This window comes from Myotis myotis, unplaced genomic scaffold (genome assembly GCF_014108235.1).
Source record: "Myotis myotis isolate mMyoMyo1 unplaced genomic scaffold, mMyoMyo1.p scaffold_m19_p_18, whole genome shotgun sequence".
NCBI lineage: Eukaryota > Metazoa > Chordata > Mammalia > Chiroptera > Vespertilionidae > Myotis > Myotis myotis.
Window position 1 is genome coordinate 27,208,909 of NW_023416322.1, and position 27,887 is coordinate 27,236,795.

The following is a 27,887-nucleotide window of genomic DNA, read 5'->3' on the forward strand; positions in this document are numbered from 1 at the left end:
GCCCCCAGGCCGGGTAGGTCCAAGTTGGACGGGCATCGATCGCCACCCCGACAAGAGCATCGATTTCTGCACGGAGAAATTAATAGATCTTCTCTTAGCTCCTTGGACGCGGGAGCGGCCGGCGGGTGAAGCTGGGACCCGTCGGTCTTAGGAGGCCGCACACCTGGAAAGCCCCTGGATCTCCAGCACCCAGGGCGTCACAGGGCATGTCCCAGCCCTCACACCCCGTCGGCCTTCGTGGCCTCAAGAGCCAAGAAAAGGAGGAGGATGAGAGAGGCGGGGGGGGGGGGGGGTGCAGACAAGGGCTCCCGGGAAAGAGCAGCGCGCAGGTCTCTTCTCCAGAACCCGGCACAGACCGCACCCCCACCCCCACCCCCAATTCCCTGAGGCACAGACTCACAGACAAACCAGGCCAACCCAGCAGCCTGAATTCAAGAAGTCAAGGACAGAGGCGGGGCCCACAGGGCGATTGCTCTCTCCAAGGGGATAGTGGTCGGGACCACGGACTTGGCTGGGACGGAGGCCTCCAGGGATGCTGGGGGCGGGGAGAGGCCAAGGACTTTTATATGAAGGAGATACAATTCACGTTCCCGCCAGGTTTCAACAAGCTCGCTCAGCCGGGACATGGCTGCCAGCAGTCCCCCCGCAGGTGTCCATGCTTGATGGCAGGACCTAGAACCCCGCTGCCGGCTGTGCGCCTCGGGTGGTGCAGCCCAGCTTGAGAGGAGTCCACAGGGCGGCGCCGGGGAACTCATCCATGGCCTACCCACCCACCCCCCGCCCCCGCCCCCGCCCCCGTATTTTGGCCTTATTTCCCCAACAGACCTGTCCCCCATCGCACCCCCTCAGTTGTCAGGTTAAATATTTTGGCTTGGCGGGAGGGGCGGAGAGACCCAAGGCCGACAAACCAATCCCTTTGGACGGGGGGCGGGGAGCACGGGAGCCCCTGCGTGCGCGGCGGGGAGGCGGCCGGCGGCGGGCACTTGGGAGCAAAGCGCGCCCCTGGAGCCCCGGGAAGACTCTCCGTGCGCTCCCGGACCCCCGCTGCTCTCCGTGGGCTGCAAGCTCCTCGGGCTCCTCTGGCCCTTGGCGCTGGTCGGCCTCTTAGCCCCCTTTGCTCTGCACCCTGTGCGACCACCTCCCCATGGGGTCTCTCTGAGTCTCTTCCCCTGCTGCCTGCGTCTCGGTCCTCTCCTCTGTCTCTGGCTTCACGCCGAGTCTTCCGTTTCTAGCTGCCTGTCGCTGTCTGTCTCTGTGGCTGTCATTCCTTTGTTCTGTCTCCTGCCGTATCTGTGGAGGATTCCTTGTGGCTGGGTCCCTACCCTTCCCGTTGCCTCTGAAGCTTGTGTTTCTGTGTCCCTTAGGGCCTGTCAGACCCTTCTGCCCAGAGCCATCTGGAGAGTCAGGACTGGGGCAATGGCAGTGCCCAGACTGTGGCCGTGGGTGGCATGTCTGCTTGTGATCCTCCTGTCCTTGGGATCTGGCCTGGACACACTAGAGGGTGAGTCCCCGTACTGTCTCTTAGAGCCCCACCTCCCTCCCAGCCTGCTGGGAGGCCAAACCACTGAGCTTCCAGCTGGAATGTATCTATTTAGCTACTGCACTGTGAAGACGGGGATTAGCTCTCAGGAGAACTTCCCATAGGAAGAGCAGTTAGTTCCCTACGTGAGGGTGTTCGCCTCTCAGTTCCCTGGGAGGTGGGAAGGACCTTGGAGCACAGAGATGAATAGATGCCCTCCCTTCAACTTGTGAGATCATGATCCCAGCAGAGCCTGAATGAGAACCAAAAGGAGGGAGGAGAGTCTTGGAGGCCATTCCCAGGGCCCCAGAGTGGGACGTGGGCAGGAATGGAATGGCAGCTGAGAACTAGGTGCAATTAAATGACTGAACCCCGTGTGCAGACAGAGACCGAGGCTCAGGAAATCGAGAGAGAAGGCTAGACTGGGGTCCTGCGCTCCTGCCTCCAGGGCTGTGTCCCATATCCCCCACTTAGGGCCGGTTCACTAGAGGGGGTGGGCTCCTTTCTATTGGTGCCCCAGGCCAGACAATCCCCATGTGTAGGGTTCGGGGGTGGGTCGGATCATGTAGACTAAACGGCCCTCGTGGGGGTACTGGGGAATTGGCCAGGAGATGAAAAAAGCCGAGGATAGAAGATTCAAAAGGGGAAGGATTAAGAGATGTCCCTTCGGGAACCCACCCTTCCCTCCCAGCCTCAGGGGCCTCAGGAGTCCAGCAGCAAATCCAGTGCCTGCCTGAGGCCCTAAGACAGGGGGCTTGGGGGCGGGGGCGGAGTCTTCCCATCCTACACCGACAGAATGATGCAAGTGGGTTGGGATAGGGGGTCCCTGAAGAGTCATAGAGGCACTCTCTTCAAGGCATAGTCCCTCCCTGGTACCGCTTCCCCTCCTCCACTGCTGTGCCAGGGCTGGGCACAGAAAATGCCAGCCAGAATCATGGTTGTCAGGACAGGAGCACGTCCCTGGGGCGGGGGATGGAGGGGTGGGTGTTTGATCAGGGACCCAGATGTCCTATTCCCAGTGCAGCTCTGCACAGGGCCATGCCCTAAGGGGAAGCAGGCGAGGGTTAAACTGTGAAGGGCGGAGATTTGTTTTTCCAAATGACTCCCATCAGGGGAGCCCTAGAGAGGCCAAGGGGATGATGGGAAGTGGCACTGGGCACAGAGAGAAACCCCATCTGCCTCAAAGAGCCTGATTGGCCATTGTGTGGAGGGGCTAGAAGTGTTTTCTCATTCTCCCTCTCTCTTGTGTATGTGCGTGTACCTGCATGTGCTCACACACACACTCAGAGTTGCTGGGCAGAGCTAAGCACAGGGACCATTAGTGACCACTAGAGAAGGTGTGGAGTAAGCTCCAGGGAGCCAGGCTTTCCTGTCCACCCCACTTTTAGCCATGGGGGATGGGCCTCTTATGGGTGACCCCTGTGGTGTTGCTGAGGGCTAGGTAGAAAGGGAGGGAGTAGAGGCTGGAGAGGTTAGCAGGACTTGAATGGCAAGTGGAAGAATTCAGACTTGACTCTTTCCCAGTGAGGAGCATGGAAAGTATCCTTGGGAGCAAGTGAGTGCAGGGACCAGATAGCCCACTGAGGGGAACGGTCCCCAGTGCCTTGGGGAGAGAAAGGAAGTGGGACTGGGACCTCGGAGAAGCCAGATGTATCGGATCCTCACAGAGTGGACTTGGGATCCAGATGTCCATCAATTCAACCCACGGTTCCTGAGTGCCTAATGGTTCCAGCCCTGAATTGGGTACCATGGGGGATGCAGAGACAACTAACCAGGGCCCTTCCTTCAAAAGATGTCCTTGGAGGGGGTGGCATAGATATAGAGAGCAACGCTGAGGCAATGCCCCAGGTAGTCTAGAGTGGGTGCCCGGCTAAGTGCTGCTGAGCCCGAAGGGAAAGTGATTAACTCAGGGTCAGAGGGTCAGGGAAGGGGCAGGGGACCCGACCTGAGGCTTGCAGGGCAAGAGCTGAAGGTACTACTGGGGTGAGGAACCCTTCTGAGGCTTTAGATATTAGTGGGACCAGTTTCTCAACACCCAAATGTCAGGCTGAGGAATTTTAACTTGAACTTTTGGCAATGGGGAGCCATGGAATGTCCCTTTGAAAGTAAACAAATGCAGGGAGCAGGCATCTAGCTCCTTTAGGTCTGGGGGAGAAGTAGAGTGTATGAAACTCAGACTACTGATTCCCAGTCACAGAGTTCATTCATTCATTCATCAAATATTTGTTGAGTGCCAAGCACTGTACTAGGACACAGCAAAGATTATACAGAGATCCCTGCTTTCTGGAGCTTACAGTAAACAAAATAAATAAATTATATATTAGCCAGTGTTAAGAATCATGGAAAAAATAAAGTAGGAAGGGGATAAGGCATGTCACAGTTTTAACAGGACGGTCAGAGGTGACATTTGAGCAAAGACTTAAAGGGGCTGAGGGAGCTGTTTAGAGAGAAGAGTTTCTAGCCCAAGGGAACAGAACTTGCAAAGGCCTCAGGACAAGTCTGGCTGGCTTGTCACCAGTGGGGGGGGGGGGGGCAGGGGTCAGTGTGGCTGCAGGAGAGAGAGAGAGAGAGAGAGGGGATGATGGCAGTGAGGCTAGAGGACTTGTGGTAAGGACCTCAGCTTTCCACAGTGATGTGGGGGCCACTGGGATGTTTTGAGCAGTGAAGGAATGTGACCCAACTTCTGTTCTGAGAAGATCGTTCTGGCCATAAAGTGGAGAATAGGCCGAAGAGGGGACAGGGTGGAAGTGGAGTGACTATCTGGGTAGCTAAATCCAGGAGAAGGTGATGGTGAAAGCAGTAAAGCTGGCGACCAGTGGTTGGATTCTGGATGTATGTTAAAGACAGAGCCCACGGGGTGGGTGTGAGAAAATGAAAGGAGTCAGGATGGCTTTAAATCTGGAGTCTGCTGCAAGAATAAAGCGGCAGTCCATGAAGAAGGGGAAATGGGTGAGGGGGGGCTCATTTGCTAGAGCCCCCTCAAGCTGCCCATGAGGCCTCCGAGGCCCTGAGAGGAGGGCACCCCACACCCACAGCAGAACCTCCCTGTTCTGCTCCCAGTGTGACGCCCCTTCTCCAGAGCTGCGGGTTGGGGTGAAGTGCTTGGCCCAGGCTGTCCTGACCACGGCCTGCCACGTGTGCCCACAGTGTGCCCCAGCCTGGACATCCGCTCAGAGGTGGCAGAGCTGCGGCGGCTGGAGAACTGCAGTGTGGTGGAAGGCCACCTGCAGATCCTGCTCATGTTCACGGCCACTGGCGAGGACTTCCGTGGCCTCAGCTTCCCGCGCCTCACTCAAGTCACCGAGTACTTGCTGCTCTTCCGTGTCTACGGCCTGGAGAGCCTGCGTGACCTCTTCCCCAACCTAGCGGTCATCCGCGGCGCCCGCCTCTTCCTGGGCTACGCGCTCGTCATCTTTGAGATGCCACACCTGCGGGACGTGGGGCTGCCCGCCCTGGGGGCTGTGCTTCGTGGAGCCGTGCGCGTGGAAAAAAACCAGGAGCTCTGCCACCTCTCCACCATTGACTGGGGCCTGCTGCAGCCTTCCCCTGGCGCCAACCACATCGTGGGCAACAAGCTGGGCGAGGAGTGTGCCGATGTGTGTCCTGGCGTGCTGGGCGCCACTGGCGAGCCCTGTGCCAGGACCACCTTCAGTGGGCACACAGACTACAGGTGCTGGACCTCCAGCCACTGCCAGCGAGGTGGGCACTAGCACAGAATGCAACTCGGGGGCGCGGGGAAGGCAGGGTCAGAGGGTGGCCGCAGGGTGGTGTGGGTCAGTACTTTGCAGCCACTGTTCGTTTTAGTCCTCAGTCATCCTATGAGGCAGGAACTATGATGTAGCATAAGGTAGTCAAGATGTAGACACTAGATGACATCAGATAGAAATGGAGAAAGTCAAGGGCAGGTACAAGGTGGGCATGGGGGGAAGGGTAAGCATGGATGGATACAAGACAGCAGCACAAGAAGCAGTTTAGGGCAGTGGTTAAGTACAAAGCCAGATGGCCCCGGTGCAAATCTCAGCTCTACTACTTATTGGCTGTGTTCTTTTAGCCTATCTGTGCCTCGCTTTCCTTAACTGTAAAAAGATGGTAGAGTTGTTACGAAGAATGAGCTATTCTACAAACCACCTAGGCTGTGGTAGCAGTTCTGGTGCTGAGAACAGGGACCACAGCACAGGTGCCCAGGGTGAGCTGGCAGTGTTGTACGGGGGAGGTTGGGAGCTGGGTAAAGAAAGGAGGAGGCGGCAGATGAAGGACAGGACAGATGAGGACAAATACGTGAGGTGGGAACTTCTTTAGGAAGTAAAGTGCACTGAGAGGAAACAAAAGGAAGGGAGGGGAGAAAGTGGGGAGTAGGATAAGGAGGGGATGGTGGGGGGAGGAGGAGTTGAAAGTTCTAGGGGAGGGCAGGCAGACCTTTCAGAGTCTGGGAGCAGAGTGGGGGTCCCCCAAACTGGGGCTCTTTCCAACAGTTTCTGGAGATCAGCTTCCCTCACCCTCAGCCTCAGAGCAGAAGAGTAACCAGATCCCGACTGTATCCTCCCAGCCCCACCTCCCTGCAGCCTCCCTGTTGGCTGTAAACACAGCTGCGCGTCCTCTCTCATGGCCTCTCGCGTGTACAGTGTCAACACGCCCTGGCTGACCCCCGCCACATGCACGCTCCCGCAGACATGCAGCTGCCCCTGTGCAGATTCCCAGGCCGTAGCTTCCCCAGCCCCCAAACCACCCACTTTTGCTTGGGGCTGCCTCCCCCCCCAGGGCAGAGAGCTGAAGAGGGAGGAGATCTGGACAGGGGCCTGGGGGAAATGACCAGTGGTGGCCCCTTCTTCCACACACTCCCAGGCCCACCTTGCCCTGGGCCAAGCTACTCAGGAGAAGCTGGCTGTTTCCCCCTGGCGCCATGCCCAGCAATGATCTGGGCACCAGGCCTAGACAGGACAGCAGGCGGGGGAGCAGCAGCCCTGATGGACAAGGTCACTGCTCTGTGCTGAGTTCTGACACCCCTGACTAGGTACTGTGGGAGGTGGGGAGCCTCAGAGGGGAGCCACGGTCCTTGTCCTCAGCAGCCCCTGCCTGAGGAAGTCAGCAGCCAGGGTTATCTGAATGGGAGTGGTTTGGGTTCAGACTAAGAGGGTTACCCAGAGGGAGGGGTTGGGGCCAGGACCGAGGAGGCTGGATGCAGTCTCACACAGCACTCTGCCCACAGTGTGCCCCTGTCCCCATGGGCTGGCCTGCACAGCTGGGGGTGAGTGCTGCCACATCGAATGCTTGGGGGGCTGCAGCCAGCCGGATGACCCCAGTGCCTGCGTTGCCTGCCGCCACTTCTACTTCCAGGGCGCCTGCCACCAGGCCTGCCCTCCAGGCACCTACCAGCATGAGTCGTGGCGCTGTGTCACAGCCGAGCTCTGTGCCAGCCTGCGCTCTGTGCCCAGCCTCCCCTCCACCTTTGGTATCCACCAGGGCAGTTGCCTGGCCCAGTGCCCTCCAGGCTTCACCCGTAATGGCAGTAGGTGAGTGGAGGGCAGGTGGGGGTCACCCAGGGAGTACCAAGAAGGTCCACCCTGGTCCAGGGCTCATGCCAGACCCTCCGTTTGCCCCTGCCAGCATCTTCTGCCACAAGTGTGAGGGGCTGTGCCCCAAAGAGTGCAAGGTGGGCACCAAGACTATCGACTCCGTCCAGGTGGCACAAGATCTGGTGGGCTGCACCCACGTGGAGGGGAGTCTCATCCTCAATCTTCGCCAGGGCTGTCAGTACCTCCCTCGGGGCCATACCTCTCTCCTGGCCCCGCCCTTCCTCCCTGCCACGCCCCTTACAGAGGCCCAGCTAAAGCACTGGGTCCAGGGTTGAGGACACCCCTTCCCTGCATCCCACTGAGCCCCCTGCCCTGTGGGACCCACCACTGTCCCTGCCCCTGCTCCAGCCCTGTCCTCCCTCTCCCCAGACAACCTGGAGCAGGAGCTGCAGCACAGCCTGGGGCTGGTGGAGACCATCACTGGCTTCCTCAAAATCAAGCACTCCTTTGCCCTCGTGTCCCTGGGCTTTTTCAAGAACCTCAAACTAATCCGGGGAGATGCCATGGTGGATGGGTAAGGGGTCAGGAGCAAGCCTCTGACCAGCCCCCTCTAGCCCACCTTCCCTACACTCCCAAGAGGAGCCCATAAGGCACCTCCTCCCACCCCCGCCCCCACCTCCCGTTTGGAACAAGGTCCCCTCCGGCCCCCAGGAACTACACTCTGTACGTGCTGGACAACCAGAACCTGCAGCAACTGGGGTCCTGGGTGGCGGCGGGGCTCACCATTCCCGTGGGCAAGATCTACTTCGCTTTCAACCCACGCCTCTGCTTGGAGCACATTTACCACTTGGAGCAGGTGACCGGCACGCGGGGGCGGCAAAACAAGGCGGAGATCAACCCCCGGACCAACGGAGACCGCGCCGCCTGTGAGGCCCCAACCCCAACCCCGACCCCAACCCGAGGGGGAGCGAGCACACGCCCCGAGAAACACCCAGCCGTGCAGCCGGGTGGGAAGGGGCGCTTGGAGCGGACAGGGCGATAACTTGTCTTCAGAGGCTGCGTTGGGGGTGGGATGCCGCGGGGTCCAGGTCGGGGCTTGGAAGTAGGTTGTTGAGAGCGGGTGTTCGCCACTCGTCCCGCCCAGGCCAGACTCGCACCCTGCGCTTCGTGTCCAACGTGACCGAGACCGACCGCATCTTACTGCGCTGGGAGCGCTACGAGCCGCTGGAGGCCCGAGACCTACTCAGCTTCATCGTGTACTACAAGGAGTCGTGAGTACCCTCCGGGACAGGGCCGGGGGGCCAACCGGGGGCGGGGCCAACCGGGGGCGGGGCCAGCCGGGACGGGGCCAGCCGGGGGCGGGGCCAGCCGGGACGGGGCGTGGCTAGCGCGGGGACCAGGGGGGGCGGGGCGGAACGGGAGCAAAATCCTCCGGACTGAAGGCAGCAGAAGGCAGGCTGAGAGGGTTACCCTCAGTCTGGACCTTAAGTCGCACTCCCTGTAGGGTCCACTACCTCTGGCCCCGCCCCTCACCTTCATCCCTCCGTGTGTGGTTTTCACCTCACCCAGGGAAATGGGGCGGGGAGTCAGGACTTCTGAGAGCCAGGGAGAGGCGCCCGCTGGGAAGGCTTGGATAATTAAACTCCAATTTACTATGCTAATATTCTGTACTGACCACACGCTCCTGCCCCAGCAGCGGTCTGGGGAGCAGCCACTAATTTGGCCAGTTTTCTATGCAGCTTGGCCAGCATTTCATTAAAGCCTGACGAAGGAAGGGGGCAGGGACGGACGAGGACAGGCTGCTCTTGGCTTGGGAGAGAGTGCAACCAAAGCACGAGGGCTAGTGCTTAGGCCGCAGGAAGGACTTCCCCAAAAGCGTGGCCAGGACTCAGAAACAGAAATCCTTACAGGAGAGATGGACTTGGGGTGGCAGGCTGGGAGGGCAGGGGTGAGGGTACTCCCCTCGTATGGTGGAGGGGAGGTGGGAGCCACCTGGCTTAGAAGCAGTTCCTGGGAGTTAAAATTGAGAGGTCGTAGTTGCTCACTGAGCGCAGGGCCTGGCCTGGGAGGAAGGGAGGAAGTCAATGGTGGGAGGCCTGCTCAGGTGGCCAAAGCTCCCCTAGGCCTCAGAGGTAGGTGAAGGTCTCTAGCAAGGGGAGCGGCAGAGTTTGTTAAATACAGATTCCTGGGCCCCACCCCTACAGAGTCTGATTCAGTTAGTCCTGGATAGAGCCCATGAACCTGCATTTCTAGCTAGCTCCCAGGTAATACTAAATCTTCTGGTCCCGGAACCATACTTTGAGGAGCACTAACATGGGTTGCAATGTAAAAGTCACCTTCGGCTTGTGCAGCTGACAATCTGCACACCTATACTTAAGGGGCAGAGTGTCGTAGAGGTCCTTCAGGAAGCCCCCCGCCATCACTGCCTTGCAGGGCGGGTGTGGCCGTGCCCCCTCACAGACTATACTGTGGATCCTGCCTCAATCCAGCTCTGAGCAGACCCACTCAGTGCCACCAGGCACCTACCCCAAAGGGTGGACGCACATCGGCTTCTGGATGTCCTCATGCGTATTTGAAGAATGACAATAGCAATCCTGGGGTGATTCAGAGAGGAGGGGGCTGCTAGAAGTTGGGGGTGGGGTGTTCAGCCCGTTCCAGAATGCTACGGAGCACATAGGTCCAGATGCCTGTGGGGCCCAGAGCTGGAACCTGCTAGATGTGGAGCTGCCCCTGAGCCGCAACCAGGAGCCAGGGGTGACCTTGGCCCCCCTCAAGCCCTGGACACAGTACGCAGTGTTTGTGCGGGCCATCACGCTGACCACTGCTGAGGACAGCCCCCACCAAGGAGCCCAGAGCCCCATCATCTACCTCCGAACCCTGCCTGCAGGTAGGCCTTTGGAAAGAGTGGGAGCTAGATGCCTGGGTCCTAGTGAGGATGAGGGAGCCCAGACACCAGAAACAGAGATGCTGAGTCACCGAACACCTGGCCCATAGAGGCTGGGAGGCCAGATGCTTGAGTCCTAGAAGGAAGAGGGGGCAGGCTCTGGCCAGGTAGTTCCGTCGGTTAGAGTGTCCTTGGATACACCAGTATTGTGAGTTTGATCCCCAGTCAGGGTGCATACAAGTAATAAATGCATAAATAAGCGGAACAACAAACCTCTCTCTGCTCTCTCTCTCTCTCCCTCCCGCCCTCCTTCCCTCATTCCCTTCCACTCTCTCTAAAAATCAAAGGGGAAAAATATCCTCGGGTGAGGATTAAAAAAAAAAAAATGATAGGGGGAATTCTCCTAGATCCTAGGAGGCTGTGGGTGGAGAGTGCAGGGGGGATAACTGGGCCAAATCAAGGGCCCTTGGGGACGAGGGAAGAACAAAATGCTCAGTTGTAGGGCGAGGAGGTTGAGAGCCACCTATTCCTTGGGAGAAGTGAGGGCTGGACTCAGAGACAGGGGCCAGACTATTTGAAAAGGGACCTGAAGCTTCTCAGTGGTGCCCTCCTCACACCCCAGCGCCCACCGTTCCCCAAGACGTCATCTCCACGTCCAACTCCTCCTCCCACCTGCTGGTGCGCTGGAAGCCACCGACCCAACGAAATGGCAACATCACCTACTACCTGGTATTGTGGCAGCGTCTGGCAGAAGACAGCGACCTCTACCTCAATGACTACTGCCACCGCGGTGCGCAGGGAGGAGGCGTGAGCCCGCGGGACGGGGCGCCCGGCCTGGCGACCGCCAGTCTAACGGCCTCCCTCCCCTGCCGCGCCAGGCCTGCGGCTGCCCACCAGCAACAACGACCCCCGCTTCGACCAGGAAGACGGGCAACTCGAGGCGGAGATGGAGCCCGGCTGTTGCCCGTGCCAACACCCACCTCCGGGGCAGGTCTTGCCGCCACTGGAGGCGCAAGAGGCCTCGTTCCAAAAGAAGTTTGAAAACTTTCTGCACAACGCCATCACCATCCCCAAGTGCGCCAGCCGGCGGGGCGGGGCTAAGGGGCGGGGCTGGAGGGCGTGTCTTGCCGAGGGTGGGGTGTGCTGGCGGCACCTGGTTGTGGGTGGGTTTAGAAGCGGTGCACCCCGTCTGCAACCGTGACAGGGTCCTCCCTGCTCTCCCCAGATCCCCCTGGAAGGTGACGTCCATCAATAAGAGCCCTCAAAGGTGAGCAGGGACGGGGCCAAGGCTGAGGGGTGCGGCGGGGATGGGGGCGCCTGGCTCTGACTCTCGCCCTCCCTAGGGACTCCTCCGGGAGGCACCGTCGCGCCTCCGGGGCCCTCCGACTCGGGGGAAACAGCTCAGATTTCGAGATCCGGGAGGACAAAGTGCCCCGAGAGCGAGCAGTGCTGAGTGGCCTGCACCACTTCACGGAGTACCGCATCGACATCCATGCCTGCAACCACGCGGCGCACGCTGTGGGCTGCAGCGCGGCCACCTTCGTCTTTGCGCGCACCATGCCCCACAGTGAGTGACCCACCCCACCTTCTACACCCACCACCGGCCCCAGGCACCCTCTCCGATCAGTGCTCCAGCTAGCGAGTTTGAGCTCCAGCTCACCCCAGGGCCTTGCTTTCATCCTCCTCCCAGGCCCCGTAATCCTAGCATTTCCTCAAACCTCCTAGCTTAGCCCCCTAGAGTTTGTATTTGAAGGTGAGAACATCAGAGAGTGCACTCACACAGCCTATATGGTATAGCCGACTACACACCTAGGCTGTATGGTATAGCCTACCACACACCTACGCTGTATGGTATAGCCGACCACGCACCTAGGCTGTATGGTATAGCCGACTACGCACCTAGGCTGTATGGTATAGCCGACTACGCACCTAGGCTGTATGGTATAGCCTACAACGCACCTAGGCTGTATGGTATAGCCTACGACGCACCTAGGCTGTATGGTATAGCCTACGACGCACCTAGGCTGTATGGTATAGCCTACCACGCACCTAGGCTGTATGGTATAGCCTACGACGCACCTAGGCTGTATGGTATAGCCTACGACGCACCTAGGCTGTATGGTATAGCCGACTACGCACCTAGGCTGTATGGTATAGCCGACTACGCACCTAGGCTGTATGGTATAGCCGACTACGCACATAGGCTGTATGGTATAGCCGACTACCCACCTAGGCTGTATGGTATAGCCTACGACGCACCTAGGCTGTATGGTATAGCCGACTACGCACCTAGGCTGTATGGTATAGCCTACCACGCACCTAGGCTGTATGGTATAGCCTACCACGCACCTAGGCTGTATGGTATAGCCTACCACACACCTAGGCTGTATGGTATAGCCGACGACGCACCTAGGCTGTATGGTATAGCCAACGACGCACCTAGGCTGTATGGTATAGCCGACTACACACACCTAGGCTGTATGGTATAGCCTACTACGCACCTAGGCTGTATGGTATAGCCTACCACGCACCTAGGCTGTATGGTATAGCCGACGACGCACCTAGGCTGTATGGTATAGCCAACGACGCACCTAGGCTGTATGGTATAGCCGACTACACACACCTAGGCTGTATGGTATAGCCTACTACGCACCTAGGCTGTATGGTATAGCCTACTACGCACGCACCTAGGCTGTATGGTATAGCCTACAACGCACCTAGGCTGTATGGTATAGCCGACTACGCACCTAGGCTGTATGGTATAGCCGACTACACACCTAGGCTGTATGGTATAGCCAACAACGCACCTAGGCTGTATGGTATAGCCGACTACGCACCTAGGCTGTATGGTATAGCCTACCACGCACCTAGGCTGTATGGTATAGCCTACAACGCACCTAGGCTGTATGGTATAGCCGACTACGCACCTAGGCTGTATGGTATAGCCTACCACACACCTAGGCTGTATGGTATAGCCTACCACGCACCTAGGCTGTATGGTATAGCCTACCACGCACCTAGGCTGTATGGTATAGCCGACTACGCACCTAGGCTGTATGGTATAGCCAACGACGCACCTAGGCTGTATGGTATAGCCGACTACACACACCTAGGCTGTATGGTATAGCCTACTACGCACCTAGGCTGTATGGTATAGCCTACAACGCACCTAGGCTGTATGGTATAGCCGACGACGCACCTAGGCTGTATGGTATAGCCAACGACGCACCTAGGCTGTATGGTATAGCCGACTACACACACCTAGGCTGTATGGTATAGCCTACTACGCACCTAGGCTGTATGGTATAGCCTACTACGCACGCACCTAGGCTGTATGGTATAGCCGACTACGCACCTAGGCTGTATGGTATAGCCTACTACGCACCTAGGCTGTATGGTATAGCCGACTACGCACCTACGCTGTATGGTATAGCCTACTACGCACCTAATCTGTATGGTATAGCCGACTACGCACCTACGCTGTATGGTATAGCCTACTACGCACCTAATCTGTATGGTATAGCCGACTACGCACCTACGCTGTATGGTATAGCCTACTACGCACCTAATCTGTATGGTATAGCCTACTACGCACCTACGCTGTATGGTGCCGACTGCTCCTAGGTTACACGCCTGCACAGCATGTTACTGCACAAAACAACACGAATTAAATCAAGCACAAGAGAAAATGCAATCAAGAAGCACAGTAAGCAGGCAAGATGCAGCAGCCATCACACCGCATACTATTTGCCAGCGACCATGTTTTATGAGTAGAAGAGTACCCTCTAAAATAACGACAGCCCTGGCTGGGTGGCTCCGTTGATTGGAGCGTCGTTCCCACACACCAAAAAAGTTTGCAGGTTTGATTCCTGATCAGAGCACATACCTAGGCTGAAGGTTCAATCTCCTTTGAGGTGATTACAGGAGGCAACCTAGCCATGTTTCTCTCTGACATTGATGTTTCTCTCTCTCTCTCTCTCTCTCTCTCTCTCTCTCTCTCTCAAAATCAATAAAAACATATCCTCATGTGAGGATTAAAAATAATAATAATGTGATGACAGAAAGTATATTATAATAAATACAAAACCAGTACCATAGCGTTTGTTATCATCACCTATTATGTACTATACACAGTTGTACGTGCTATACGTTTATACACTGGCAGCAAAGTAGGTTGGTTTACACCAGCATCCCCACAAACATGTGAGTAATGCTCTGTGCTATGACGTCAGGACAGGTACAAAGTCAGTAGCAATAGGAATTTCCCAGCTCTATTATGACCTTATGGGACCACCACCATATATGTGGTCCGTTATTGACAGAAACATCCTCAAGGGGCACATGACTGTCCTTGTGGCTGGGCTAGCTGATGCCCTCTCCCGCAGGAGAGGCTGATGGTATCCCAGGGAAGGTGGCCTGGGAGGCGGCCAGCAAGAGCAGTGTCCTCCTGCGCTGGCTGGAGCCATCGGACCCCAATGGACTTATCCTCAAGTACGAGATCAAGTACCGCCGCTTGGGAGAGGTCGGTACCCAGAAGTCCCCCTAACCCAGCCCCAGTTTGTGCCTCCATCCTTCTCCCAGCCAGCTGTTCTGTGTTGCCCTCAGGAGGCCACAGTGCTGTGTGTGTCCCGCCTGCGATATGCCAAGTTTGGGGGCGTCCACCTGGCCCTGCTGCCCCCGGGAAACTACTCCGCCAGAGTGCGGGCAACCTCACTGGCTGGCAACGGCTCCTGGACCGAAAGTGTCGCTTTCTACATCCCTGGCTCAGGTACACACAGCCCCTGTCCCAGACCTGTGCTCGCAAACAGCGCCACTAGGTCCCTAGGCCCCCCATCCCATCCTCGCCTCATCCTCACCTTCCACTGAGGAAAGAGAAGTGTCCTCTACCCTCTGACTTCTCCACCTTTGACCCCACCCTCTGCTGCCCTCTGTTCCTGTCCACTGACTGGCCACCAGAGGAGGAAGACTCCGGGGGGCTGCACCTTCTCACTGTCACCCCCGTGGGACTCATGCTGCTCATCATTCTTGCTGCCCTTGGTTTCTTTTACAGCAAGAAGAGGTAAGAACAGGTCCTACTGGCCCCCAGCCGCCTTCTCTCCATGAGCCCTCAGTCTGTGCAATCAGGAAGGAGTAGATGCTTGGTGTCAGGTGCCTCCTGGGACTGAATAAAAGAGGGAAATGGGGGCAGGGCTTTGGTTAGTTGGAGTCTAAGGATTAGCTGAGGAGGCAGGAGCCCTCTACACTGTCCTCCCTACTCCCTGGGTCTAAGGACGAAGAACCAGACCAGCTTAGAGTGCTTAGAGCTCCCCTAGGGGTCATCCTGACCAGAGACGAGGGTGTTCAGGACTTCCCTCCTCCTTGCACTGTCCCTCTTCCTTGCCTTTTGATGTTGCTCCTTCCTTCCTGGGGACCTTCCAGCCTGACCCCCTCACCTTCCGTTGCAGAAACAGCACCCTCTATGCCTCTGTGAATCCAGAGTACTTCAGTGCTTCTGATGGTACGTCGGGGGTGAGTGGACAGGTGGTGTGGACAAGACACAGGAGGGGTGGAGAGGCAAACTTGCAGGAGACCTTTTTGGAGCAGGCAGCCGTGGGACCTGAGCCCTTCAGAGGCGGAGTGGCAGACAGCAGTGTCCTTGCCTTGTGACCCCCACCTCCTCTCAGTGTACATCCCTGACGAGTGGGAGGTGCCTCGGGAGCAGATCTCTATCATTCGGGAGCTGGGCCAGGGCTTCTTCGGGATGGTGTATGAGGGGCTGGCACAAGGACTGGAGGCTGAAGAGGAGACCACACCTGTGGCCCTGAAGACGGTGAATGAGCTGGCCAGCCCACGAGAACGCATTGAGTTCCTCAAGGAAGCCTCTGTCATGAAGGCCTTCAAGTGTCACCATGTGGTAAGGGAGGCTCAGTGGCACTGTCAGGGCCATAACCAGGTAGGAGGATAGTGTCAGGGATGAGGTCAGGCTACCATCAAGGTCAGGGTTGGGATTGTAGTTAGGACCCTAACTGGGGTAAAGGTCATGGTTGGGGTTCGTCAAACCAGGGTCATGGTAGGGTCATGATAGAATCATGGCTAGGGCTGAGATAAGTCATGGTTGGGGTCAATATTGAATGTCAAGATCATGATTGGGATCAAGGTCAGAACTGGGCCAATCATAAAGACTAGGATGACAGTTAGACATAATCAAGGTCATGGTCATTGTTAGGCCAGGATTAGAGTTATGCTTATGCTTGGGGTTAGGATCAGGTTTGGTGTCTGGGTCAGAGTGTGGTCATAGCAGGCCATGAATTTGGCCAGATGGGTCACGGAGAGCTGAGGGGACCTGCAACTAGGCTCTTTGTTCATCTCAGGTACGTCTCCTGGGTGTGGTGTCCCAGGGCCAGCCAACTCTGGTCATCATGGAATTAATGACTCGTGGGGACCTCAAGAGCCATCTTAGGTCTTTGCGGCCCGAGGCAGAGGTGAGGACTGAGAGAAGACTCTGAGCCAATGAGCTGGAGAGTTAGAGAAAACGCGGGCATCGTTGTGGTGGGTAATCCTTGGCGAGGAGTCCTGCCTCTAGGTTCCTTCGTCACCCGTCCCCTCTCCTGGCTCTAGAATAACCCTGGGCTCCCACGGCCAGCACTGGGAGATATGATCCAGATGGCCGGTGAGATTGCAGACGGCATGGCCTACCTTGCCGCCAAAAAGTTTGTGCACCGAGACCTGGCCGCCCGGAACTGCATGGTGTCCCAGGACTTCACCGTCAAGATCGGGGGTACGGAGGGTGCCAGGCAGGTGGGGCAATCTGAGGAATTGAGAGACTCCTCCTAAGCTAGGTACCCAAGGACCCAGGCCTGGTCCACTGCTCTGTCCCTGGTAGTTTTCCCCCCACCCCTGACCCTGAGTCTCAGTCTCCCTGTCCAAGTACAGAAGGGTCGGATGGGAGAGTCTCTGATATACTTAGAGCCCTCGCTTTCCAGGATTCTTAGAGACTCTGGAGGTGGAGAGATTGGGAGAGGTATTCCTGCATCAGGAGCTGGTTAAGGCTCTGCTGCTCCACACCCTCTCCCCCCTTGCTTTCCAGATTTCGGGATGACTCGAGATGTGTATGAGACAGACTACTACCGCAAGGGCGGGAAGGGGCTGCTGCCTGTGCGCTGGATGGCTCCCGAGTCCCTCAAAGATGGAATCTTTACCACCCACTCAGATGTCTGGTGGGGCCTGGCTGGAGCAGAGGGCTCGGGGGATGTGGAGAGGCCTGGGTGCAATCCCTCATGAAGGTGCTGGGTTCAAGCCCTCCTGTGTGTCCTCCAGGTCCTTCGGCGTGGTGCTCTGGGAGATCGTGACCCTGGCTGAACAACCCTACCAGGGTCTGTCCAATGAGCAGGTGCTCAAGTTTGTCATGGATGGTGGGGTCCTGGAGGAGCTAGAGAGCTGTCCCCTTCAGCTGTGAGTCACCCAGCCTGCCCCTTCCACATCCCTGCTCTGCCTACCCCTGTCCCCTGCCCTGGGACCTGGTCTGCCTCCTCTGATGCTTTCACTTCCACTGATGCCCAGCTCTGAGCCCAATTCTAAACCCCATTATGATACCCTTGGGCCCCCGCCCCCCACTCATCCTGACTGACCCTCTCAGTACAAGAGGCAGGGGATGTAGACCCTCTGACGCTCCCTCCCACCCCACCAGGCAGGAGCTGATGAGCCGCTGTTGGCAACAGAACCCACGCCTGCGACCAACCTTCACCCACATCCTGGACAGCATTCAGGAGGAGCTGCAGCCTTCCTTCCGCCTCCTTTCCTTCTACTACAGCCCAGAGTGCCGGGGGCCCCGGGCTTCCCTCCTGCCCCCTGAGGCGGAGCCCGACTCCCCACCGTCCCCAAAGGGGGCTTCCTCAGACTGCAGCCCTCAAAACGGGGGTCCAGGGCACCGAGGGGCACTCCCTTCCCTGTCTGATTGGCCTCCCATGGGCAGAGAGGAAGGGCTCTGACCTTTGTGGCTGAGAGATATGCAGGCTTTCATACCCCCTGACCATGGGGTGGCCAAGGGAGGGGCAGAAAGCGGGGCAGGCAAGGTGGGGGGTGGTCAGAGCATACTCACTGAGTCCTCCCTGAGGAAGGCAGCAAGGTCCCAGCAGGAGCAGAGACTAGGCCCTCACCGAGCCCCTACTCAGACTAAGAAGCGTGGGCCTGTCCACCCCAGAGCTCTTGTCGGGAGAACCCCACCCTCAGCCCTCAGGTCTCTGTGGACTTCTGGGGCCATCAACACACTTGAAACCAGATAAGCGACCAGAATGGGCCTGGACCCTTCTCTGTCCGTGTTTGGGCTGCTGGGAAGGACGGTCCACATAACTGCCTTTCTCACCACTGCGTGTCACCGCCTACCCTCTGCCTCAGACCCCAGGGGGAACGGTTCTCAGCCTGGCCCTTAGGCCTGCCCTCACTTCCTCCTCTCCTTTGGCATCGCAGGGATTTCCAAGCTTGGTGCTCCTCCGTCCTCTTCCCCTCCCAGTCTCATCCCCTCAATCTCCCTCAGACCCTTCGATTATTAAGGCTTTAAGAGGTTTGCTTCCTCCCTGCCCTCACTCCTGCCCCCGCCCCTCCCCTCTCCGGGGAAGCCACAATAAATGCCAATGTCTGTTTGTACCCTCGTCCCAGCAGCCCATTGTCTCTTCATCTCTACGGGGTTAACGCTGGATGAGCTCCCTCCCTCCCTCCTCCGTGGAGATCTGAGGTGGTGACCCCGAAGCAGGGATAGGGATGAACACACTGCTGTCAAACACCACCTCCCAAGGACCCGAGCAGCCAGAGTTGCCATGGCAGGGAAGCAGGACCATCCTAGTGTCTGAGCTCAGGCAGCAGACGTGGCTGAGCCAGCAGGGGACCCTGTATCTGGCCTCCCAGCCTCACCAACCCATCCTGACACCTCATCTTGAAGTTTTCCCTTGCTGCCTCCATGGGCAGACATGGTTTGAAGTGGGCAGAACAGGGGGCGGGGGAGCGCCTTGAGGACATCACCAGTCCCTGCTCAATGCCACTCCGGGAGGCAGGAGACACAAATCAGAGCAGAGTCTGTGTGTCTGGCGCCCCTCCCCCAGCAGAGACGCCCTGGGGGCAGGTTGAAGGAGCACAGGGGAGTTCATTTCCCAGCTCTTATGCCAGGGCCATCCGGGCATTGGAAGGGAAAGAACCACAGATGGATGACTTAAAACCTTGGTGAAGGGGGGCAGCGGAAGGGGTTGGTCATAGCTCAGGACTTTTTAGCATCCTGTACCAGCGTTTCCTGCATCCAGATTCTCAGGGCTATAGCTCCTGCTGCCATACGCTGCCACACGCTGCCATACGCTGCCACTCCCTGCCACACACCTGGAGTCTGAAGAGATTCGCTCACTCCAGCAGCTGTCCCACAAACCACAGCTCATTAAGGCAGGGCCTGAGTGGGCTGGGCATGAGTCTATGACAATTTCATATCCACGCCCCTGACAGGGTCAGGGTGGGCACTAAGGACCGCCTGTCCCCCACCCCTGCCCTGACCCACTTGTCATTGGAAGCTGAAGCAACAGTGGCCCCTAATGGTTGCTGGCGGAACCACAGCGTAGGGGGGAAAGATGGTCTCTCCTCTGTGTTTTGGGTCTCAAAGAGGCCTCCAACAAGTAGAAGGGAGGAGATATTCCACACAGAAACCCAGGATCTGAGACTCACACAGAGCACACAGGCGCCCCTGAACTTGCAAAGGCCCGGAGGGCAGCCGTGGGCTCAAGCCTCCCATCACCACCCATGCCCCCTAACCTCCACAATGCTGGACCCTGCACGCCCAGGAAGGCTGGTCATCTGAATGTGGAGGGGCTTATGGAAGGGATTGGATGCAGAAGGAAAGAGAGCTTCAGAAAAATTCTGTCTGTGCTCCATCTCCAAAGATGAGCAGGTGGTGGCTGGCCAAGAACTTTGGGGAGAAGGATGAAGGGATGCTAGAATACAAATTCTAGAGCCGAAACCGATTTGGCTCAGTGGATAGAATACAAATTCTATGTCCAGCCATGTCCTAGGAAAAAAGTGGATTAACCAAGGTAGCAGGAGAGATGGGGGTTAGACTTCAGAAGGGACTTCCCAACTATACAGGGGAGTTGTGTGGAGGGGAGGAGGGTCTCCTCACCCAGAGACAGCTGGGAGGGAGGGATGGACACTTACCACAGAGGCATAAAGGGAAACACAGTGACTAAAAGAGAGATTCCAGAAACACCCTCCATGATTCCGTGCTCTTAGGTCAGCTCCATAGCACTGTGCCCCCTCCAGGTCCAAGGAGCTTGTATGGCAGGGCACCAGGTCTTAGATGCCCAGCCAGGGGCAGCTCATCATTCTAATTAACTTCTGCAAAAGTCATTTATATGCTATCATGCACAAATCTCCCTTCTCACCGTCATGGTCTTCGGAAGAAAAACTTGAGAGAATTTTTCTGAAGCATAACCAACTATATGCCTTGAAGATGGCAGATGAACGAGAATTTGTGTCCCCTGTGGGCATTAGTACTAGTGTACAGACACGCACTGATGTCAGTGATGGTTCTGTACATTTCAGTCCATAAGGACAAAGTCGCTTCATCCCCTTGCCTTGCAGACAGTGGCTTCCTTTAATATGTCTCGAGAGCTATTTTTTACTAAAGATAAATGATACCTACAATTAATCTTATTTTTTGCCTTTATTTTTCAACAAGAAGATTCATAATACTTCCTGAAACCTTTCCAGTCCACCAAATTCATAATGGCTCCCGGTGGGGGAACTTTTAAAATATTTGTATTGATGTTTAGAGAGGAAAGGAGAGTGAGAGAGAGAGAAACATCAATGATGAGAATCATTGATTGGCTGTCTCCTGCATGCCCCCCACTGGGGATCAAGCCTGCAACACAGGCATTTCGCCTGACCAGGAGTCAAACCATGACCTCCTGGTTCACAGGTCAACCCTCAAACCAGTGAACCACGCAGCTGGGCCCTTTTGGGGAAATTTGACATCTATGTTTAGGAACTGCTTCGTGTAAAGTCTCAGATACACTATTATACTTAAAACTCAATTGTAGGAATTTTCATATGAGTTTGATGAGAAAAACTGAGGAATTGCCAATAAATGATAGATTTTATAACACAGAAACAACTTAAAATAGCTTATCATGCCCATGGTCCCGAGAAAACCATTTGTGTAAATAAATAACTGATATTAATAAGAACAAGGAGGAAAAGGATGGGAAAAAAACGCTTACTCCTTATAAGCACTTGTCTTTCTTATACTTTCAAGTCTGCTTACCTTTTCTACTGAAACTTTTCTTAGGTGCCAAAATGTATGTCTTCCTATGAGCCCGAGTCTGTCCAGCCAGTATAGGGTGTTGGATGGGATGACAGGGAGCAGTTGACCGTGGACCTTCTCCTGCCTGGTGTGAGGAATGCTGTGGAGCTCCTCCTGGTCTAATTGCTGTTTGCCTTTGTCTCCAACCTTCTGTTGGGGGATAGAACAAGGGAGATGTTAGTACAGGGCCATGGCCCTACAGCAAAGGTCTCCTTCCTTCCTGCTAGAGGCTCCCAGGCACCACCCTGGGGCCAACACTGCCTGCCCCAGGGGTGAGAGGTGGGTTTTGGTTTCCTCCTCCCCATCCTTGTCTTTGTCCAGGTGTCAGCAGGTGTGAGCACCCGGGCCCTCTCCTGTTGCCTGCCATGAGTAAGAGCCCCGCTGGGCCACTTGTCGAAAGGAGTCACTAGTGAGTGGACACTAGTGGCATTGTCCACCCCTGGAGAGGATGAGCAGATACACGATTAGGAATCCAGGCTGGTAAGGCTACGAGGGAGTCAGAGCAGAGGGTACTGTGAGGGCCTGGCACATGGTCAGAGGGGAGGAGACGGCACGTGGTGAGGCCTTGGGTAGACAGTCAGAAGCTTGAGGTCAAGTCCTCAGCCTCCCCTGATGCTGACTGAACTCAGGCCCAAAAGATTCGGGAGGCAATGCAACATGCTCAGACTTCACAGGAGAAGTCTGTCACTGAGGGAAAGAGTCGATTCAGGCTTCACAGACGGCACTTGCATCCGTCACTCCGAACGAAGCCACGGAAAGCTGTATGGAACAGTCCCTTTCTGTGTGCACTTGGTTGCCTGACGGTGCGTTTCTAGATCTGGCATTTTAACAAAATCTGTGCAAAGGGTGTAGGTGACATCCCTAGGTCTGCTTTCAAAGGAGTTTTCCAAGTGCCTGTTTTATTTATGAATGTCTCTTTGGTATACATTTTTTATAAACTCTAAGCAGACTCTATCAGTTGCCACCGTTAACCATTTTACACTTTGGTTAAAACAGTTTTTCCTCCACTGTAAATATGATACAGAATTAATAAGAGAAAATGTCTTAGTTTTTTAAAGAAACCGTTTTCCTTAGTTTGTGAAAAACATTATAGAAATAAAGCAGAATATTGACATCATAATAGCACAAGATGACATTCTTATCAAGTGAACAGGCACAAGACAGATTTCTAAGAAAGTTCACATCAGAAACAGTGACTACGGGAGATTGCCTTATGGCACGGAAAGTAAGACAGATTTGTCCTCCATAGGGATTACTGAGAGTGAATGAAGACTTCAGATGAGAGAGAGAGAAGGGGCTGAGGGACAAGGGAGGACAATTCAGCTGGTTTTCGGCCCTTGAGGCAGGATGGTGGGGGAAGGCGCTGGACGTCCAAGGACTGGCTATGTGATGTGACCTTAGGAAAGTCATTTCACCTCTCAGATCACTGACGCATTCTCCCTCAAGTGGATTTTCACGCACACGCACACATGTTGGAACTGGAAAGCTCTTCCCAGCATAAGGAATGATTGATATTGGGGATTATTCTGAGCAGGTGGGGAAGAGCGGGCTCACAGGACCCGGGAGGGTGAGTCTAGGCTGGGAAAGAGAGGAGGGTGAGGGCCCCGCGGGGAAGAATGTGGGGGGACCTTCGGGGTGTGATGGTCCACACTCAGTCTGGGAAGCAAAGCTGGACAGAGGACGTGGGGGGATGGGAAAGGCAAGAGGCGTGGTACTGAGGAATGAGGGGTGCGTGAGAGCCACTAGAGGTGGAGGCTGATCCCGCGGGGTCGGGAGGGGAGGCTGCCCTCGCTTTTTATGGCCCCAAAGACACTGCAAGCAAAGGGCTGTTTTGGCTGGGGGCGTGGGGGGCAGGCAGAGTTGCCAGGAAATCTCTGAGAAGTGACTGCTTTTCTCTATCTCCTGCCTGTTTTTATTTCCCCAGACACAAAAAATGCTGCCCATCCCAAGTTCACAACAACCGACTCTGGCTCAGCCCAGAGTGTGGAGGAAAGACATTCTTGGACCATGCATGTGGGTCAGACTCCGTGGTACCCAACCAGGTAGAGAGAGGGCAGGGCCAGGCTGCAGGCTCCGACCTCAGCCCCCCTCCCCCGCACCCTCCACCACCCACACAGGGAGGCTCCTTTTGAAAGCAAACTGCGTGTTTTTCACTCTATAAATAATGTATGTGCTTTTAAAATCATAAAGAGAAGATACAGATAAGCAGAAATAAGATATAAATCATCCACAGCCCCACCTCCCAGATGGGCATTTACACTTCCAGATATTCTTCTGAGTCGGTCCGTGCAAAGGCCAACAATGGCCCGCATAATATTTGTCACTTGCCCCTCCTCGCGGCAGGGCAGCGTGGCCTTCTCTCCCTGGCACCGAGTGGGCTCCTGCAGCATCTAGTTACAGGCTCTCACAATTAGACAACAATGACAATCATTTCTACGTGCTCTGCAGCTTACAAAGCACTTGCTGCCCCTTATCAGATTTCAGCCTGTGGCCTTCCCGAATGCAGGTCTCTCCCTGGTGTGATTCTGTTTCCAAATCGGCCACCCCGCCTCCTCTGCCCCCGGCCTCCCTCCACCCCCCTCGCTCCAGCCGTCTGTCTGCAGTCCCACCTTCATCCTTCCTGCTTTGGCAACACTGAGCCCACCCTGCCTGCCATTCTGAGAGGTGGACACTGGAGGCCCCTCACTTCCATCGCACTGCTTTCTGCCTGACTCAGCTGTCAACCTCTGCCCTGCTGTCCACTCTCTCCTTCTCTGCCTCCCAGAGAGAGAGAGAGTCCTCAGCTCAGAATCTTTCTCCACCTTCTCAGAACTTCTTCCCTGCTGCCACCTTCCCTCCCCCCCCCCCCCCCCCCCCCCCGCACCTCTGCCTAGTCCCCTGTCCTGTGAAATCATGCATCAGGACCAGCCCGGCACAACCTGAGAGGGAGGGAACCTGAGTGACCCTCCGCCCCCTCCGGATGTGCCCCGCCCCCAACACAAGGTCTCCATGTGGTCTCCAGTCCGGTGCTCACCAGTAGGGGTGGGCCGCACCCAAGAGAGCAAAAGGGCAGGTGGGTGAGAAGCCCTGAGGGGGCCTCTGAGCTCCCACTGCAGCTGCGTAAAGGGGTCTAACCTTCCGTCTCCCTGCCTCTGTCTCTCCCATACCCCCTCTGTCTGCTCCTCTCTCCTCACGGCCTCTCCAGCCTCCCATCCTTTCTCTGTCTGACCTTTCTCTGTCTGACGGTTGATTTGAGAACAACCTGGTGATTGAGAGCTGCAGCCCCTGGGGTGGGGGAAGGTGGGGAGAGGGCAGGGAGGAATGTCCTGTGCCCTGACTAAGCGCTCCTCTTTTGTCCACATCTTTATCCTGGGAGTACCTCCCTTCTGCCCATCGGCACCACTGGCTCACCAGGGGCCCCCGCCTCTTCTCTCTCCTCCTCTGTGGTGGGAGTGATGACGGCGGGAGGAGAAGCTCCTGGCCTGCTCAGTCCGAGAGGCCAAACTCTTCAGATGTCCTGCCTTCCCAGGAGCCAAACGAAGGGCATATCGACGCTGGGGCTGGAATACGACTCAGTCAGCCAAGATCCCAGGCAGGCGGCTGCCTCTCCTGGCTTTGGAGAGGGGCAGATACCCCTGAGTTGGGGTGATCCAGATATCCAGGCAGCCTCACTCCGCCTGGCGTGGTCCCGCAGCCCAGGAGGCCATCAGCATCACCGCGCTGAGCAGCAGGGCCGCGGGGCTGGCCATGTCCTTGCCGGCGATGTCCCGGTGTCCGCACTGAGCTCTGGAGAGGGGCGGGCATGAGTCCTGTGGGCAGGGATGCTGGCTGTGCAATTGCCTGGCCCCAGCGCCAACCACCTCTAGCACCTCATGATGTGCTGAGCACCTGCTCACAGGAGGTATGCAGTGGGTGACAGGGTCTCAAAGGTGAGCAAGATGTGGGCTCTGCCCTGGAGGCACGCCGGGCCCGCTTGGCTCAAAGGCACCCGGACCGCAGACTGCAGCCCTCCATGAGCCCTCACAGAGCTGTGCTGGAGCCGGGCTGTCAGCATCGGAAGTGAGGCTCATCTCACTTCCCTCTGAAAGCCCCTCACTGGCTCCCCAGTGCCAACCAGCTAACGTCACAGCTCCCGGGCAGGCTGACCCCTTAGCCTCAGCTCTCTGCCCTTCACACCCAAACCATCCCCAGCGGCCACTGCAGCTTTCGCCTCCGCGCCATCACTCGCTTCTCCCGCCCAGAGCCTCCTCCTTCTCCTCCACCCCCACTTCCCATTTATACTGAGAATCACCTGCTCCCTTTTCAACCAGCTCTCTCAGCTACCACCTCCTCTCTGGAACCTTCCTGGACCTCTTTCCCCCATATGCCCTCACCCCAGGCAGGTGGATCACTCCTTCCCACTCCTCCTGGACCTCATGCCTCCAGTTCAGCTCCTGTCATTCTGAATTGCCTGGACTTGTTTGCCTCTGTATCTCTTCTGCCCTTGTGTCTGATTTTTCTTTGTAGCCCTTGAAACTACCACACACTCCAGCACATAGTAGGTTTTCAATAGATGCTCAGTGAATTAGTGATAGCAAGCCAGCCAGGGGCAGAGAGTGCGAAGAGGAACAAATACTTCCGTGGGAGCCAGATCGGAGCTGAATCCTAGTTCCACACACTTACTCGTCTGCTTGAGCAAACTGTTGATTATTTACGCTCCTAGCCTCAGGTTGGCTCATCTGTCACATGGAAAGCCCACTGCACACCCCACAGCACGATGCCTGACCCAAGACATCTGCAGGCCCACCTGCCCCCTCCTCAGCAGCTGTGGGTGATGTTCGGACCACATGGGAGGCCCTCAGATGCCAGCGAGGCACCAAGCAATCTGCAGGACTCGCTGCCCTGACTCCTTCTCGGCCGCAGTCTACACTCCGGACCAGCTGGAGGAGAGAGTGGGAACCTAAAGCCTCCCATCCCTCTAGACCTGTGGTCAGCAAACCGCGGCTCTCGAGCCACATGCGGCTCTTTGGCCCCTTGAGTGTGGCTCTTCCACAAAATACCATGTGCGGGCATGCATGTACAGTGTGATTGAAACTTCATGGCCCATGCGCAGAAGTCGGTATTTTGTGGAAGAGCCACACTCAAGGGGCCAAAGAGCCTCATGTGACTCCCGAGCCGCAGTTTGCCGAGCCGCAGTTTGCCGACCACTGCTAGACCTTGGGTCCCAGCCCCCAGAGTCTACGAGATCCCAAACCCTCTTGAACACACTGTCCTGACCCCCAAGTTTCCTGGGGCCTTTGATGCCCTGAGCTTCACAGATTCCTCAGAACGTCTGCGCTTCCTTGGGTTCTGGGGTCTCTTGAAACCATGAGGATCCTCTACACTTCTCCACCTGCCTCCCTTCCTGATCACCTCGAAGCAGCCATGGAGCCTGACTCGAGTCACCAAGAACTCTCACTCTCTCTCTCTCTCTCTCTCTCTGCAGTCTCCCAGCCTACCTCGTCTCCTTCTCCCCCCCCCCCCCCCCCCGGGCACTGCCAGCTCTAACCCTGGCACAGCTGGACACAGGCCAGCTGGCTGCCTGGCGCCGGCCCTCCTGTCGCAGCCACTCCAGCCAGCTCCGTCCTTGGCCGCGGTGCGTGGTGCGATGCGCTCTAACAGCAAATTCAGCCTGAGAACTGCTGGCGGTGCACACGCTCCCCACGTGCCCAGAGCGGGGGAGAGAAGGAGAGAAGTGGAGACTGCGAATTGGTCCAACCCTGTGTGTTCCTCACATGCCCCAAGTCTTGGCCCAGACTGCCCCGGTCCCTAGGGCACCCTGCTCACCCTTGACTTCTCATCAAAGTTCAGCCCAGATGCCCCCAAACTCTTCTCTGTGCTCTGTCCATAGAGGTGATCTCTCCCGTTTCCCAGGTGAGGCACTTCAACTTGCAGAGATCAAGTAGCTGACCCAGGGGACCTGGGCATCAGGTGGAAGGGGATGAAATGCAAACCAGGTGAGAAGCAGGCACCGCCTCAGAGAGGCTCTGGCTCTCCAAGTAACACTCTTCTGATGGAATGTGGACACATGTGAGGCTCCTGGCAGCCCCGTGGCCTGGCCGGCGTTTGGACAGAGCTGCTGCGGGACGGGTCAGCGGCACCTGGGGCTGAGGAAACCCTCCGCTTGCCCGTGCTGCTGGCCTGGGCCCAGGCCTCCAGAAAAAGAGAGAGTGATGCCATTTTAAAAGTGAAAAATGCTTCCACTGCAATTATCACAAAGTGGCAGGCAGTTTCCAGAAGTGGGCCGTGCAAAGCGGAATTCCAGTCACGCTGGGCATTGCCGCCCAGAGCCCTGGCATTTCAGGGGGCTGCGCTGAGACGGCCCAGCCTCCTGCCCATCAATTAAATGGCAGGTGATGGAGAAGATGGCAGCCTGTGATAGGAAGTCGGACCACCTTGTTCTACTGTCCCCTTCCCTACTGTGTGACCTTGAGCAGGTTGCTTATCCTCCCTGAGTCTCAGACCCACTGTCTGTAAAGCGGGAATGAGCACCATCGATGGCCTGTCATAGGGTGTAGGAGTTCATACTTGTAAACACTTGGCACAGTGCTTGCTCACAGCAGACACTCCCTCCTCACCCAGAGCCTAGAAGCCCTAAGCGGAAGCCCCCCATTGAAACTAATGTTCTCGTGCGACTGAAGCTAAGTCTCTTGGCCTTGATCT

At 56.6% G+C, this 27,887-nt stretch overlaps 1 protein-coding gene across 1 annotated transcript; it reads left to right on the forward strand.

Moving 5' to 3' along the window:
• Positions 1 to 970: 970 nt before the first annotated feature.
• Positions 971 to 18,535, forward strand: INSRR (insulin receptor related receptor). Its single transcript, XM_036344465.1, has 23 exons — positions 971 to 1,095; positions 1,365 to 1,501; positions 4,667 to 5,218; positions 6,726 to 7,029; positions 7,124 to 7,266; positions 7,462 to 7,606; positions 7,744 to 7,958; positions 8,177 to 8,303; positions 9,681 to 9,919; positions 10,539 to 10,706; positions 10,795 to 10,990; positions 11,142 to 11,183; positions 11,260 to 11,483; positions 14,302 to 14,438; positions 14,522 to 14,684; positions 14,873 to 14,975; positions 15,361 to 15,413; positions 15,580 to 15,809; positions 16,267 to 16,377; positions 16,514 to 16,673; positions 16,983 to 17,112; positions 17,213 to 17,347; positions 17,583 to 18,535. Exons 2-23 carry the CDS (start codon positions 1,417 to 1,419, stop codon positions 17,881 to 17,883), a joined length of 3,963 nt encoding a protein of 1,320 aa, XP_036200358.1. The 5' UTR covers positions 971 to 1,095; positions 1,365 to 1,416; the 3' UTR covers positions 17,884 to 18,535.
• The last annotated feature ends 9,352 nt before the right edge of the window (positions 18,536 to 27,887 follow it).